This window comes from Thamnophis sirtalis, unplaced genomic scaffold (assembly GCF_051295495.1).
Source record: "Thamnophis sirtalis isolate CommonGarterSnake01/CBP01778 unplaced genomic scaffold, rThaSir2_p1.2 scaffold_2, whole genome shotgun sequence".
Lineage (NCBI taxonomy): Eukaryota > Metazoa > Chordata > Lepidosauria > Squamata > Natricidae > Thamnophis > Thamnophis sirtalis.
The window spans coordinates 85,781,872-85,798,932 of record NW_028261382.1 but is presented as its reverse complement, the minus strand read 5'-3'; the positions used below and the strand labels follow the sequence as shown (position 1 = coordinate 85,798,932).

The 17,061-nt window shown below is 42.6% G+C and overlaps 1 protein-coding gene across 2 annotated transcripts; it reads left to right on the top strand.

Annotated features, from left to right (window-relative positions):
• Positions 1 to 2,534: 2,534 nt before the first annotated feature.
• YKT6 (YKT6 vesicular SNARE protein) lies at positions 2,535 to 14,664 on the top strand. Of its 2 annotated transcripts, XM_087706277.1 has the most exons (9): positions 2,535 to 2,626; positions 4,466 to 4,563; positions 4,741 to 4,875; positions 5,475 to 5,557; positions 7,113 to 7,213; positions 8,291 to 8,395; positions 8,591 to 8,656; positions 9,706 to 9,807; positions 11,942 to 14,664. In XM_087706277.1, the coding sequence occupies exons 3-9, from the start codon at positions 4,772 to 4,774 to the stop codon at positions 11,975 to 11,977; spliced, it is 597 nt and encodes a 198-aa protein (XP_087562403.1). In that variant the 5' UTR covers positions 2,535 to 2,626; positions 4,466 to 4,563; positions 4,741 to 4,771; the 3' UTR covers positions 11,978 to 14,664. The 2 variants fall into 2 exon arrangements, with proteins under 2 accessions (XP_087562403.1, XP_087562402.1); XM_087706276.1 differs by lacking the exon at positions 4,466 to 4,563.
• Positions 14,665 to 17,061: the final 2,397 nt, after the last annotated feature.

Below are 17,061 nucleotides of genomic sequence, written 5' to 3'. Positions count from 1 at the left end.
GGGAATAGGCATTTTGCAGTATCCTTCCCCCACCATGCCACACCGCACCCACAAAGCCACACCCACAAAACCAGTAGTAAAATGTTTTGAATCCCACTACTGGTACAAAGATCTTTTCAGTTGCCAATCATGGCAAAAGACACATTTTGCTGCGCAGAAGATGGACTGCGGCAACAAGAAGGAAGGTGGACTAAAATCTTTCATTGAATGGGGCTCAGCTATTCCACTCTCACGTGCAAGGATCCTTGCTTGCACCAAACCCAGAAATTATACCTCAACTATGCCACTGCCTTGTTCCTGACATTTAGAAAACGGCATGTTGTTTTGGCACTTAACACAGCATTTAAAACAGCAGAATCACGATTGCTTTGTTTGCAGGCCGAGGTAACGCCAGACACCAAGTTGCAGTGAACCATTTATTAACAAGCTAGCATTGAATTACAACAGGGAGAGAAGAGAAGCCATCAGACGGCTGTTTGTAAAACCGCTCCCAGGCGGCCAGCCAATCCACGGCTACGTTTAGCAATCAGCGAAACCCGGCTCAGCCCAGATCGGCAGCCCCGGTACTTAACAACGATAGCCCCAGAAAGTTGCAACCAAGGACGGCAGCCCCGTCACTCTTCTATATCCAAGAATATATTACAGAATACAGCTCTATATTCTTGACCTTGGAGGTCTTCTAGTCTAGCCCCTGTTCAAGCAAGATGATGAACCTATGGCACTTGGGCCACAAGTGGCACACAGATGTTCCACCACAAAACCACGTTCGACTAAACCGCGCTCGACGAAACCGCGTAGCTGACGTCATCAACAGGGCGATAACAGCGCGGAGACAGAAGCACGCTGTAAATGCTAAACCTAAAATTAACCCCTAAACCTAACCCTAACCCCCCTAAACCTAATCCTAAACCTAGCCCTAAACCTAACCCTTAACCTAACCCTAAACCTAACCCTTAACCTAACCCTAAACCTAATCCTAACCCTTAACCTAACCCTAAACCTAACCCTTAACCTAACCCTAAACCTAACCCTAAAGCTAACCCTAAACCTAACCGTTACCTTAAGTTGAATCGGCTTGCTTTCAAAGCGCTATTTAAAGCGCCCTTCTTTCTCCGCGCTCGCTGTTGTCGCCCTGTTGATGACGTCAGCGCCGCGGTTTAATCGGGCACGGCTTAGTCGAGCGCGGTTTTGTCGTGCTACGGCACACAGAGCCCTCTCTGCGGGCACATCAGCTGTCACCCAATCCATCTCCACCGCAGATGTGCGGGCGCCTCCTGCCAGCCAGCTGGTTTTCGGGTCTCTGTCCTGCATGTACAGGGAACACATGCATGCATGCGCAGGGAGTGGGGCGCATGCATGTGAGGCATCACATTCCATTGGGGGGGGCAGGCAGCGCTCCGTGCCCCGTTTTGGCTTCCAGGTTGGTGCAGAAGAACTTTCAGGCCCAGAACTAGATCCGGGTGGTGGTGGTGGTGGTGCCGGGCGCACCTTGCATTATGGGTGTGGCCGCCGCACACTTTCGGCACATGACGAACAAAAGGTTAGCCCTCACTGCCCTATACCATTATAGTGATGTAAGGTCATCAGCATCCTGGTGGCTGCCCAGTCTTTTCTTAAAGACCCCTCAGTGATGGCGTGCCCACGATTTCTAAAGGCAAGCTGTTCAAGGCAATTAATCAAGGCAATTAACCAGTGGGTTAATTGTCCACACTGTTAGGAAGTCTCTCCTTAATTCCAGATTGCTTTTCTCCTTAGTGTCCATTCATTGTTTCCTGTCTTGAATTCTGGTGCTTTGTGCCGAGGTGGCGCAGTGGTTAGAGTGCAGTACTGCAGGCCACTTCAGCTGATTGCTATCTGCAGTTAGGTGGTTCAAATCTCACCTGCTCAAAGTTGACTCAGCCTTCCATCCTTCCGAGGTGGGTGAAATGAGGACCCAGATTGTTGTTGGGGGCGATATGCTGACTCTGTAAACCGCTTAGAGAGGGCTGAAAGCCCTATGAAGCGGTATATAAGTCTAACTGCTATTGCTATTGCTTTGGAGAATAATTTGACACACACACACCCCTCTTTCTTTGTGGCAGCGCCCTATTCATTTGGATTCAATTTTACAAAGACTATTTACGTGGCACTCTACCCCAGTGTTTCTCAACCTTGGCAACTTGAAGATGTCTGGACTTCAACTCCCAGAATTCCCCAGCCAGCGAATGCTGGCTGGGGAATTTTGGGAGTTGAAGTCCAGACATCTTCAAGTTGCCAAGGTTGAGAAACACTGCTCTACCTGGCCTTGTGGTGGACTACAACTCCCACATAGCGAGAAGGACAGTCCGGCAGCAGCCAAGCGATCTCTCCCCCGCCCTTCCCCTCGCCACCCGCGGCCCCTCCAGCAGCTCCGAGCAATGTCTAGGCGCGTGCGCGGCAGCAGCCGGCGCGGGGCGACTCTTCCCCTTTCCTAGCTCTACATTGTTCGTAACTCTATGGCTCAGCCGGCCGTCGAGTTGGCAGCTCTTCCGGCTCTTCTGTCACGGGGTCAAAGGGCGTGCCGGTTTCCGCTTCCATCACTGTTTCGGGCCGCTCAGCCGTCTCCGAGGCGACGCGGGGCCGAGCCGGGCTCCCCTCGGGTCGTGAGGTGGGTTCCTTGCGGGAAGCGAAACGACCTGCTGGGCGGGAGCGCGGCGAGGAATCCCCCACCCATTGTTATACTTCCTCAGAGACCTCCCGGGCTGGTTGGACACCCACGCCCATTATCCCCAGCCAGCTGGCTTGAGGGAGTCGGGAAAGGCGGCCCAGGGTGTGGTGGGTGCTGGAGACTGGAGTGGCCGACGGGGGTGCGAATGCAGCGGGGAGGGGGGACATGGCGGCCTCTCGGTTTGGCTTCTGGGTCGGGGGAGGGGCCTTAAAATGGAGCGTGGAAAAAAACAAATCTTAAAACGAACAAATGGCCCATCGTCCCCGTCTTTTATGGCAAAAGATGGCCCTTTATTTCAGAAAGCTTTCCTGTAGATTGATTCGGTTTTTTAAAAACAACTTGGGTCCTTTATGGGGGGTGGGGTGGATGGGGGGGGGGTCCCTGTATAGGTATTCCTCGACTTACGACCACAATTTGTTAAGTGAGACATTTTATGACTTTTCTTGCTAGTGAATCACTGCAGTTGATAAGCGAGTGCAGTTGATAAGCGAGTGACTTAGTTGTTCAATGAATCTGGCTTCCCCATTGACTTTGCATGTCAGAAGATTGCAAAAGGGACCACACAGACCCCTGGGACACAGCAATGGTCATAAGTTTGAACTAGTTGCCAAGCATCTGGATTTTTGGTCCACAGGATCATGGGGATGCTTACGAAGGTTGTAAGTCACTTTTTTCAGTTGCGTTGTCACTTTGAACAGTCACTAAATAAACTGTTGTTAGTCAAGGATTATTGTGCAAACTGTAACCCTTTCTGGCATGGGAAGACCTTCCCACGAAGGTCTTTCTCCTTCCTGGGAAAAATAATGGAAATTGAATGGTCTGGTTGAAATAAATTTGCATATATCGTTTGATGTCTTTGTGTTGGAATGTGGGAAGTTTTTCTTGGTTTTTGCTCTTGGATTTTCTTTTGTAAAGTCAAGTTAGAAACTATTAAATGGTTTTAACTTTACAGACCTCTTTCAGATTTGCCCCCTTTGGGTGAAGTGTTGCCCTTTATTTTTTCCAAGAAAATACCGTCACTGTTCACATATAGGTAGTCCTCAGCTTATGACCACCACTAAGCTCAAAATTTCTGTTGCTAAGTGAAACATTTGTTAAGTGAGTTTTGCCCCAGTTGACAAATTTCTTGCCACCATTGTGCCAGAATCACTGCAGTTGGTAAATTAACGATTAATAAGTTAATGATGTAACTTATAAATCCTGGTTTCTCCATTGATTTTGCTCGTCAGAAGGTTGCAAAAGATGATCGGACACTGCAACAGTCATAAATATGAGTCAGTTGCCAAGCGTTAGAATTTTGATCATTTGACCACGGGGATCTGCAATGGTTGTAACTATGAAAAATGGCCGTACGTCACTTTTTTCCAGTGACGTAAGTTTGAACGATCATTAAATAAACTGTTGTAAGTCAAGGATTACCTATACTCAACTGAGAAGTCAGGAATCAGTTGGGAAATGTGATGTTTAAACCATAGACAAGGGTGCCTCAAGTTAGAAAATTAAGAAAGGAAGCCTATTGGTATGGGAAAGTACCTTCCGTCATCTACATTTAGAGTTGGATTATCAGGGAGTGGAATTGGAATAAGATAAAAGGGAATCCAATCAAGGATTACCCATATGGTCCAAAGATGGCGGAATGAGTTTTGAATAATGAATAAGTGCCAAATCATGTTGGATTGGGAGCAGATTACCTACTGCTTCCTAATTAGATCAGGCAACTTGTCCTTCAAGTTTGTAGTGCCATTTCTGACTCACCTCCGCTTCCTATTATTCTCCCAGAATGAATCAGCTGCTTTAATATCAAGATTAATTGCAGAGTAATTTCATTCTTAATTCAGAGGACAATCATGCACCCCAAGCTCTAGACAAACCTTCAGGTAAATAAGTACATTGCGTTTAATACGAGAGTTTGTTTTGCTAGCCTATGTTTTCTGTTATATAAAGTATCCATGTAAAATGATGATAGGTCTCTGGTTAGGAATTCATGTTTGCATTTAATCTTGTAATATTTTACTTTATTACTGATTAAGGTAGTTTTTTTTTTCTTTGTTCAGGTTATCGAGAAAGGTTGAACAGATAAAAAAGATGAAGCTTTACAGTCTAAGTGTTCTTTACAAAGGTGATCCCAAAGTGCACTTACTGAAAGCTGCTTATGATATCTCATCATTTAGCTTCTTCCAGAGATCCAGGTAGGTCTTCACTCCGTTTTAGGATCAGTTAGCTTTCTCCCCTTGAGGCTTTCCTGTAACTGCACTGTGACATTCCCTTCGAATTTGTTGCATTGAATTAATGATGTACATACATTGAATTCCTATTTAAACTGATTCGTTTTTTCCCCACTCATTTACCCTTGGCCTTATTTTACTGTTATGGGTTCATGCGCTGCTTTTTAAATGATTTGTATGCTGCTTTTAAAAATTAGTATCTTTTAAAAAACAACACCATGTGTCAAGCGCAAGAAATCAGGAACCAGAATGGTTCAAGTGAATACAGATTTATTGCACGTAAACACTCTTAGAAGAATCTGAACTACCATCAGTTGGTAGATAAGAGTCAATGGAATTCGATGTCTTATGGGTGCGAAGGGACTCCAGATTGATGAGGCACTTGACCCTTCCCTTGGCCTTGGGCTGGTCATCTACATCATGTCTTTTACTATTTTTATGATGTAATTATTATCTCTTATTAGCAGGTGATTCTGCTAATAAAATTTATTTACTTTACAGTGCATTTGAATATAGATGGTTTGGTAACTAATTGTTATATTTTTTTAATTATTAACCTTCAGCGTTCAAGAATTTATGACCTTCACAAGTCAACTGATAGTAGAGCGTTCAGAGCTTGGAAGCAGAGCTTCTGTAAAGGAACAAGGTGGGCATACATAAGCATTGCCTTAGACAGAACTATAGTAAACAAATAAAGGTGTGTATATCTGCAAATATTTAGGACTTGACATTGAAAATAATGCCAATAAAGAAGATGTAGATAACAACTACTCTTTAAGGGGGCGGAAGCATGTTACCTAAGGGAATGTTCTGGATGATCTCTCTAGGTCGAACTGAATTAAATAATTGAATTTTTTAGGAATTTGATTAATATGATCTTAGTATCTGGCAAGTTGGTGATTGCTATTAAAGTTGGATGACAGCATCACATGATCCTTTGTGTTGGGTGTTGAGACAGTAAACAGGTTTCTTCTAAAACTGCTCTTGATTAAAAAATCCACCACACACTGCCAATAGTTTGAGATAGAACCACTTCATCCAAACATGTTACATGTTTTGATTTTTTTGTAAGGTAAATTGTAATAGCAAGATGAATTGTGTACAGTGTTCAGTTCTGTTAAATCTTACGTAAAAGTTTAAACTTTTTTTAAATAGTTACTTTTTTTAAAAAAAACTAACACAAACTAATATACAATAAGGAAGAAAAAAGAAATCAGAATTAAAAGTGCAAGAAAGAAAGTAAAGTAGAAAAACTATACAAAGTGGCTTCCAATCTTTACAGCAGTTATAACTATAATTATACATTTATTTCTCTAAAGTTACATCTTATATACTCACATTCCTTGTAGATGTTTGTGTGGGTGCATGTGTGTGTTTAATGGGACTTTGAGTGTGTTGGAACTCTGGTCATGTATACATATGAGCATATAACCTATGGATATAACCTATAACAATGATGGTTAACCTTCTTTGTGCCCAATCCCCAAAATGCAATGCTAGCACCCTCTGCACATGCGGCCAGCCCCGCACATGTGCACACATTCCCTGTTGCATGTGGGGCCCCTCCGGCCTCTGTTTTGGATTCCAGGTTGATGCAGGAGGCTTCCCCGATTTCCACAGTTTCTCCCCCAGCGCGCCCTAGCTTTCTCCTGCATTTCTGCCATGGAGAGGCACCTGCGGAGGGGGGAACCTGCTGAGATCGGGGAAGGCACAAGCAGCAGAAATGCAGGAGAAAGCTAGGGCATACTGGGGGGGTGGGAAGAAACTGGAGATCAGGGAAGCCCCCCCCCCCCCCAAAGCATGTACAACAGAGACCTGAAGACCAGCCGGGCAGCGGGAGGCAGTGTACATGTGCTGTGGACCTGGGCTGGGGCAACAGCTGGCGTTCCCACAGAGAGGACTCTGCATGCCACATGTGTCACATGTGTCATAGGTTCGCCATCACGGACCTATACCTTGGAATGTGGCCCAAGCAAGATTCCTATTTCTTCTGCTTGGAAGCTGGATTCTCTTTTTTTTTTAACAAAATGAATCTTATGTTCAGACTGAGACTTAAGGAGCTCAGTCAACTTGTATCTAAAAAAAAGCGAAGGGACTGATGAATTGGGAGAATCTGTACAAGTCTGTGGTTCTTTTTCACAAATTCTGTGGGATTTTATACGGGGGAAAATGTACGTCATTCATGTTATTCTTCATTTCAGAATACCTCTGCCATGTTTATGTACGGAATGATGGTTTGGCTGGCGTGGTAATTGCAGATCATGAATATCCATCCCGGGTTTGTTTCACATTGTTGGATAAGGTAAATACCAGCTTGTGCAGGGAGGATTTGAATATCTACAAATGGACTGCAAGATAATGCAGAGTGGGTGGCTTTCATAGTTAAAATTGCTTGTAAATAGAGCTCTGATTCAGTTTGGATATCAGATTAAAGTAATTTGTGTTAATCATATCTTATAAACCAGCCTAGCCTAGGGTAAAATGTCATTTGGAATTAATAAAGACTTTGCAAAACTAGGGAATGAAATATGCTAGATGTAAAGCAGTAGCAACAAAGTTGTTTATAAAGCAATGTTCCCATTGGGACTGCCATATATACTCACTCAGACTGACTGTGTGTAATGATGCAGGAGAGGTTGATGAAGAAAAAAAAATAGATTAAAATCAATATTTAAATTCATTTCAGTCGTATATATTCACGGTTGCTTTCAGTAAGAGGAAGCTTAAAGTATTGTAGCAAGTAGGACCTTTTGTAGAGCAGCATTTCCCAATCAGTTTTATGATGTATTGATTTCAACTCCCAAAATGTTTAGCAATAGCTATGCTGGTTGGGGAATTCTGGAGCTTTAAGCCCACAATTCTTTAAGATACACCCAAGTTTTTGAGCTTTTTGCCTAACAAAAATTTTAAAGTAACAGAAAGTCTACCCAAATGACACAAAAATCAGTGACAGAGAAGAAATTTTTAAGTGTCTTAGAATACTTTCAATAACTTGAAGTTGATTAACAGCATGTAAAATGCATTCAGAAATTTAATTCTGTTATCTGAATTGGGTTTAAATAAACTCTTATGGAAGTCTAATAATAAATCATCATTATCGTCAGATTGTCTGAGTCATTGCCATCTGGGAATATTGTTAATCATTGTCACTTTTGTTCTTTCTGCTTTTCATTTCATAGAATCCCTTCCTGCTATATAATTCTAGAATTTATAAATTCCAATATACTGTCTGAACTTCAAGAAAAATGTAATATATTATCACTTTTTATTCTATTTTTTGGGGAGTACTGTGTATAATTCCTTCAAAGGAATGTAAGACATCTTTGAAAATCTGCATAAAAGGATTCTTAGATATATTTTTTTGGTCTTCTGTATGTAGGTTCTTGATGAATTTTCTAGGCAAGTTAATCGGATAGATTGGCCTTCTGGATCTCCAACAACGATAACCTATACAGCATTGGATGGATACCTTAGTAAATATCAGGTATGGTTGGAATGAATATAAATCGTTAGAAAAAATTGAAATAGGGCCTGAGTTTGCATTGCTTTAGTTTGCAATGATTTCTTCATTGCTTGAAGAAATCGCCTTCCCTAAATAATGTTGGATACACACCTTAATGACAATTTTTGGTGTCCTGCCAAAAACAACATCAAATAAAATTCTGTATCTGTCTTTAAGAATCCCCGTGATGCCGATGCAATGACAAAAGTGCAAGCCGAATTGGATGAGACCAAAGTTATCCTGGTAAGTGGTCAGCATCTTGCTATTAATATGGTGATTGCTAGATACCGGTAAAATTTGGAAGCAGGACAATAATTTTAAAAAAGTAAACTCTAGGGGAAACCTTAGTGAGGAGATTTATTTGGCATGGGGGGTCTGTGTATGACCTTTCAGAGTGCAGACTCCATAAATGCAGATCCTATTTTACAGTTGTCAGGATCATTTTCTTTTGACTCCATGAATGCTCTATAAAAACACAGCTTCTTTTCCTTTTTTTGTACATGTGAATATAGTTCTAGGTGTACCTGACGCTTGGTTAGCTCTTAATTCAGTCTCTTAATGATCTCACGTAATTCTTCAAGCCGAGATGAAAACATGATGCAATCAGATAAAAGTAGGTCATGGCTAATTTTTCATCTTAGCTGTGACCTCCTTTTTGTTGGTTATTATGGTGTCATCAGAGATGCTCAGATAGCAATAATGAACAAAATGCTTCTTGAATTGTGGAGTAAAACAGTGAATGTCCCGCTTTGTGTCCTTCCTCAAGGAAGCCATTTCCCCCACCATTGTCCGTGGTCTCTAGAGTGTTGTATTTTTAGCACGGGGGGGGGGGGGGGAAGAGCAAATTCTTGCTTCTAATTTTAAAATATTAGGAAGATGGCATTTGTAGGATGGCAAAAACTATTCATTTGAGGCAAACATTTTTGTTTTTGGTTACATTTCTTTAAAGGGCTCTTTGGTAGCTGCCTGGCAGAGACCAAAGAAAAAGTGGAAGGATGGATTTAATGTAGTGATAGACCAAGCCACCATTGGTCAACTTATGAGGCAAATGTAGGCAAAGACCCAACTGATGTGAAAAGCACAATGGCTCTTCCTAAGCTTTTTTCCACTTGATAGGAGGGGGCTGAGAGGGTGGGAGAAGGGAACATTTCGAAATTAAACTTGCTAATGCAGAGCGATCGTAGCCACACACTTCATAGGCTCCTGTGTTTGCTGTCTCTTCTGCAGCTGGGTTCCTAAGTCAGGGATCTCTCTCTCTCTCTCTCTCTCAACTGCGTCTCTTTTCCATTCAGCACAATACAATGGAGTCCTTGTTAGAACGAGGAGAGAAACTGGATGACTTAGTGGCCAAGTCAGAGATTCTTGGAAATCAGTCTAAAGCCTTTTACAAAACTGTAAGTATATTTGGTCCAGTGTTCTGTAATATAGACAGTGCTTCTTATCTTCCTGCAATGAGTTACTGTATGAGGCAACAAATGTATGGGGTATTTTTAGTCAGTGGACACTTTGGCCTGGAAATCAAATGTCATTAAAGTCTAAGGAGATTCTCAATCATTCAGGTCCTGGTTGTCCCAAAGTTGCTTTTCAAAAGGCAACTGGGCTTTCTTGATTTTTCCCTTTTGTTTTCACTGATTTGAAAGAGAGACCATCTTAGGTTAAAATTGAACAGACCCCTCTCAACAGAAGGGGAGGGAGATATGACACCAGCTATCTCCTATCGATCACCCAGTCCTTTCAGCAGCCCCAAGAAGGTTCCATCCCATTTGCATTCAAGTGACTCTGAGGATACAGATAAATCCCAAGTGGCCTCAACAACTCTCAGAAAGAAGCTAACAACCGACCTTCAGATACCAGATGCCTTGCAAAAATTATAAATCCTTCTATTCCCCACCATTCAGCCAGAACTGAAGAAGCTTCTTGGATAAGAAGAGAAAACACTTTCAAGGGAAAAAAACCCAAGAAAGTTCAGTTGCCTTTTGAAAAGGGGCTAATGCCAGGAGATAGATACTTGAGAGACCGCCTACTGCCAATTACCTCCACTAGACCGATTCGATCGCATCGATTAGGCCTCCTCCGAATCCCATCTTCTAGCCAGTGCAAACTGGCAACTACTCGGAGGAGAGCCTTCTCGGTGGCTGCTCCGTCCCTTTGGAACGAACTCCCCGTGGAGATTCGGACCCTCACCACCCTCCAGTCCTTCCGCGCCGCTGTAAAGATCTGGCTGTCCCGGCTGGCCTGGGGTTAAGATTGTAGCCCCACTCGAATTGTGCGATTGTTGTGTTTTCTTTTTAACATGCTGTATTGTCTATTGTTTGTCTTTTCCCCCTCCCTTTTTTGAATTGTGAGCCGCCCTGAGTCCCCCCAGGGAAAAGGGCGGCATACAAATAAAGGCAAAACAAAAACAAAAACAAATAGTATATTGCATTACTATCTCCTGGCATTGCATTTAGAGCCAAAATACAGTTGTTGCTGTTGCTGCTGTTATTATTTATGAATATACATTTACAAAGAACTGTTGCTCATTGTGAAGGTGCATAAAGATTGGTAAAAGATGACTGAGTAAATGCAATGCTTACTGATCGCAAAGCTTCTTTATTATGCAAGTAGTCCTCAAGTTATGACTGGTTGCTTAGTGAGCCTTAGAAGTTACAACAGATCTACACAGGGCTACTTACAACCCAGAGTCGAAGTTCTGACAGCTGTGCCTCTCGCTGTGGTCACATGATTGTATTTTAAGTGTTTGATGACTGGGCCGTTTTTATTGACATTTGTAGGATCCCATTGTCATTAATGTACATTTTTTTTGGTGAGAAACTGGTGTTTGTTTTTGATTTTTGGCAAAAAGTGTCCACTGTGGACAATTGACTTGCTTAACAACCGCTGCAAAAAGTTCATAAAATCATGATGACCCAGTTCATGACCAGCATAGGTTATATACTAGAGGTAGTCCTCAGCTTACGACCACAATTGAGCCCAAAATGTCTGATGATGAGACATTTGTTAAGTGAGATTTACCCCATTTTACATTCGTTAAGTGAGATTTACCCCATTTTACATTCGTTAAGTAAATCACTGCAGTTCTTAGATTAGTAACGCAGTTGTTAAGTGAATCTGGCTTCCCCGTTGACTTTGCTTTTCAGAAGGTCGCAAAAGGGGGTCGCGTGACGCCAGGGCACTGCAACCGTCATAAATACGAATCATTTGCCGAGCACCTGAATGTAAATCCACGTGACCATGGGGATACTGCAACGGTCATAAGTGTGAAAAATGGTCACAAGTTACTTTTTCAGTGCCGTCGTAATTTCAGTCTCCAAATCAGTGTTTCTCAACCTTGGCAACTTGAAGATGTCCGGACTTCAACTCCCAGAATTCCCCAGCCAGCATTCGCTGGCTGGGGAATTCTGGGAGTTGAAGTCCGGACATCTTCAAGTTGCCAAGGTTGAGAAACACTGCTCTAAATGAACTGTTGTAAGTTGAGGGCTGTCTGTAATAAGTGTGTATTTCTTCCCATCTCTCCTCACCTGGAAGGCCCGGAAACAGAATTCATGCTGTGACATCATGTGACTCCACCCACCGTGTACCTTCACCACCTGCTTTGGACTGTCTGGATTTGATCTGATTTCATGACTCCTGGAGAGAGAGAGAGGCAGCACCTAACATGTAACTACTACAGCAGCAGTAGCAGCAGCTGTTGTTTCCAGATTCAGCTGTCTCAGCCACACCGGAGGCAAGAAATACCATGATGGGTGTGTGTGTGGTCCATGAAATTAAAACCTTATTTGAAAAAAAAACAAACCCTTTCATGGAAAGAGAGTATCTGGGATATTAGGTTGATGACCCAAAGGGAGTTGAGAATGGTTCCTGGTGCTTACACATATTCCTGTTTTGGTCATTGGCTGATGCCTGCGTAGGGATTTGCTGCTGCTCCTTTCCAAAACTACAAACAGATGTGGAATCCTTGTGCATACTTAAGAGTAAGGTAAAGAGTTTGGCCATCTAAAAAATGCCTCCCCCCCCCGCCCCCCAAGCATTGCACAGTGTCCTTGTGTCTTAAAATGTTGGATGCCGATTTGCGGAAGTGAAGCAAAACCCAATCCGTTTTGAACCCACTCAGAATTATTCAGAGAATACGGATCTCTGCATTCTGCATGAAAGGAAAAAAAAGATCTCTTAAGGCAGCCCGAGAACTGATTATACTTTAGTAATATAGAAGAAATTCCAAAGAGGTGGGAAAGCGGTTTTAGGACTTAATATGGATCTGCTTTTTTACCTTTTCTCTGATTCTAGGTGGGAAATTTCTTTCCAATCTTGAGTCAGACTTTTGTTTTTGCCAAGGATATGAACAGCAGCATTTAGGTCCCCTTTTTTTAATCTGGTATCGTTGCCGCTGATCAAACCCGTGATGTCATTAAGAAGGGATCGTGTGGCACAACCTCCTTGCCTGCCCTTGGATAGTGCAGTTTGTTTAGGTTGGGTTTATTGATGAAAAGCTGGTAACTCATTCTAGCTGATGGCTTGCCATTTCTATACTGTTCAGCAGGAGGTGGAATGAACGGGGAGCTGTATTGCAACCCTTGGCATACCTTCTCGCGTATTATGGCTGCTGCCCTGACAGTGAACCTGCCCTGGTATTAACCAGCAGCCCTTCTTGAACATACTGCACCCAAAAGAATAAGCTGCTGTTTTACACTAGCCATTTTACCAGAGCCTTGTAGAGTATGAGCTATCCTGTATTGGGTCTGTGTGTGTGTGTGTTAGTTGCTGCAGCCACGCAGCTTGTTGTCGTCTTGTAATGTCCTCGGCCAAGAGTACTTTCTCCCACAGATGGAGAATTCGTCCCCGCTGGTTTTGTGTAAATGTAGGAAATGTTGTTAATGCTTTTGTCTTTCCGTCAGTGGTGTCTCGGCTCCAAGGCCCATTCTGTCTTTCGCAGGGTGGGGGCCAGGGTGGGTAGGGATACCGTTCTACAGTTGTATTTCTGCCTTCCTCCCCAAGTGTTTTGATTTATTGTAACTGGGTTGGACATGTCTGCACACCATGCCCCCCCTAAAGTCAGCTGATCCCCAACCAGGAGTCTTTTGTGAAGCAATTCAGCTAGGCAGTAGGAAAATACATGCCCCTTGGAGCTTTTGCCCATCAGTGGCATGTTTGTGCACACCCACCTATGGTGGAATGACCACTCCTCCGATATACACTCTATTGCCCAAGGTATTCGCTCACAAACTGAGTCTGATTATGTGGATGGGTGAGCGAATACTTTTGGCAATATGGTGTATTAATCCAATATGGACAGAAGTCCATCTTCTAGGCTCAGGATGAGTAACCTGTAACCTCTTGGGCACAGCTTTCCTAACCCTGTTGATAAAACTGACATCACTGACTGGGCTGTCTCCATTCCAGAAGAGAAACATAAAAAGCCAGGAAGCTGTCCTTGCCCCTTTGCAAGGAACCACTTAGTGCCAAGGAGACAAAATGACAGAATGACAAAGGGCAATTTAAGGCAAAGTTGAATGTGACTCTGAGGAGAAATCATATTTCTGGCTTGCATTGTTTCTTAAAATGTGTCCGTCGCGCACAGTTGCATCAGCTCTTGATAAACTTATTGAGCCAACAGTTTATATATATATTCGTCAACCTAGGGTCAATACAGTGAAGTGGAACAAGTCAGCAACCTGGGGGTTGAACGCATTTCTGTTTGACTTGAACAGTGATGGGTGCTTCCTGGGACTTGACAACTTGGTTACATTTGCTTTGTGAAGCCGTTTTTTGGGGGAAGACACCTGGGTGAAAGAACAGTGATTCGTGCAGAGGCTGCATTGGCAGATCTGATGCAGTACCCTTGTAGTGCCAGAAATCACCAGCCTTAATTCTTTTTCTTCCTCCAATGTCTGCTTCAGATGCACCAACCTAAGGGCTGTCATATTTTCTGTAAAGACCATTTCTGCAGTGGTCAGTTCTTTGTGGACTGCTAACTTTGCTCCAAAAGATTAAGAGGGTAGACGGAACACTGCAGTGAGTTTCGCTGCTACTTGCTGTTAAAAGAAAATGAGTTCTCCTCTCCTTATTCTGCGATTTGAAATGTACAGTACTGTAGAAACCTGCTTGCATTACTTTATTTTGCCCCTTAGGCTCACGAATTCCTAACCTCTTTCTAACGTGGAAGCTTTTACTAAAGATTGTATTTTAATAAATATTGCTTAATGTCTGTATGTACTGGTTATTGGAATATATAAAGTTGTCACTTGATCATCTGGAATTGGTTGTGTCTTATTGTGGGGATTTTAGTTGGAGTCATATTTCTCATAGGATGCAATCGTTAGATATGCTTCCAATATTGCAATATATTCTTCCAGAAAAACTGGCTGCATTTCCATGATTTTGAACTCCATGTCTGGATTAAAGTATGTTGTATTCAGCAATTTTCAATTTCTATTATGACCAAAAATTATGACCTCATATGGCAAGAAGGTAAAAAGTAAAGGAGTCTCTGCAGATTTTACTTCGGCTGTTGTTGCCAATTGTGTCAAGGCCATTGAGCCAGTGCAGTCTGAAGACATTTCTGCTGTTATGTGACTAGCATGACATCACGGAGCACTGTTAACTTCTCAGCGAAGTGGTACCTATTAATCTACTCACATCTACATGTTTTTGAACTGCAAGTTGGCAGGAGCTGGGACGAGGACGAGAACTCACCCCCATTGCATGGCGTTCAGGTCTTGAACTGGGCCGCCGGCTTTTCCAGCCGACAAGACCAGTGTCTTACCTGCTGAGCCCCCCCATGAGATAATTCATTTCCCCAACACCCAAACTATGAAACCACCCTATCTTAGCTGAATATTTTATATCAATCCAGCTGAGGTGGCTTGCAGAGCATGTAACCTTAAAGCACCTTGTTCCAGTGCCATGCCCACCAGGTATTTTCTACGGTCCTAGGTGATAAATAAAGTAACCATAACTTGAAGCTGAATGACACTGAAGCAGATGATCAGTCTTCAATTAAATGAAGAATGAATATCTTAAATTGCTGCATTCAATGTTATGTTCTTAGTGGAGTTTAATGGCAACTAGTGGAGTTAGCCCAGGAATCCTTAGGAATCCTCTCCTCTCACATAGGAGAGTAGGCCAAAGTGTATTTAGAGCCTCCACAAATAAAATTGCCTGCAGGAGGTTGGGACACTGCAAAAGGCTTCATTTGAAATTACTCATCAATTCAAGCGTTCCTGGAATGATGGATATTATCCTGATCAATACAGGTAGTCCTTGATTTACAATAGTTCATTTAGTGCAGTGTGTCTCAACCTTGGCAACTTGAAGATGTCCGGACTTCAACTCCCAGAATTCCCCAGCTTGGCTGGAGAATTCTGGGAGTTGAAGTCCGGACAACTTCAAGTTGCCAAGGTTGAGACACACTGATTTAGTGACTGTTCAAAGTTACAACGGCACTGAAAAAAAAGTGACTTCTGACCATTTTTCACATGAGCATTGCAGCAGTCCCATGGTCACGTGATCAAAATCCAATGATTGGCAACTGACTCACATTTATGACAGTTTCAGCATCCCACGGTCCTGTGTTCACCTTTTGTGACCTCCTGACAAGCAAAGTCAATGGAGAAGCCAGATTCACTTAACATGTGGCTAACTTAACACCTGCAGCGATTCACTTAACCACTGTGGCAAGAAAGGTCATAAAATAGGGCAAAACTCGCTTAACAAATGTCTCAGTAACAGGAAGTTTAGGCTCAATTGTGCAGCGTTTGCAAGTGTACCCCTCGCATCGGTTCATCTAACCTTAGATCGATGCATTCCTTTTTTATATTTATTTTATTCTTCTCATTTCTGCCTGGATTGAGTCAGAGGATGCAAATACAACAATCATAAAAACCTGACCAGGAGCACAGGTTTTAAACGTGAACGCAGACTTCAAGTGTGTAATTGCGAACAAAGAATATTTTCCTTCTTTAATTCCCCAGGAAGGCTGACGGCTGTATTTTTATATTAAAATGGACTCGGTAGCGTCTAAAAAGCAGGATACGGAAAAAAAACGAAAGCTTGTCATAAAAGCTCAGAAACACACTGAAGACATTTTTCTTTTCTTTTCTAATGCTTCCAGTCCCCTTTTCATGTTTGGGTGTGTGCATGTGTTTCTTTTTAAATTTTATTTTATTTGCAGTTCTCCGAGACAAAAACAGTCGGAATTGGTTGGGTTGTTTTTTTTTTTTTTTACACTTACAAGGCTCAGAAAGAAAAGACAGTGAAATGGTAAGAAAAAGAAAGGGAAAGTTACGTCAGAAAGAAGAAAAAAGATCCACCAGCATTCATAGAACAGACTAACAGCTTGGCTTGGCTTTTAGTTCTCAATAGAGATTGTATATATATATGTATATATATCTATATATGTATATATATATCTATATATGTATATATATCTATATATGTATATCTATATGGTTCCACCACAAAACCGCGTTCGACTAAAGCGCGCTCGACGAAACCGCGTAGCTGACGTCATCACAGCGCGACGAAAAAAGCACGCTGTAAACGCTAAAGCTAAAATTAACCCCTAAACCTAAACCTAACCCCCTAAACCTAATCCTAACCCTAAACCTAATCCTACCCCTTAACCTAACCCTAAACCTAACCCTTAACCT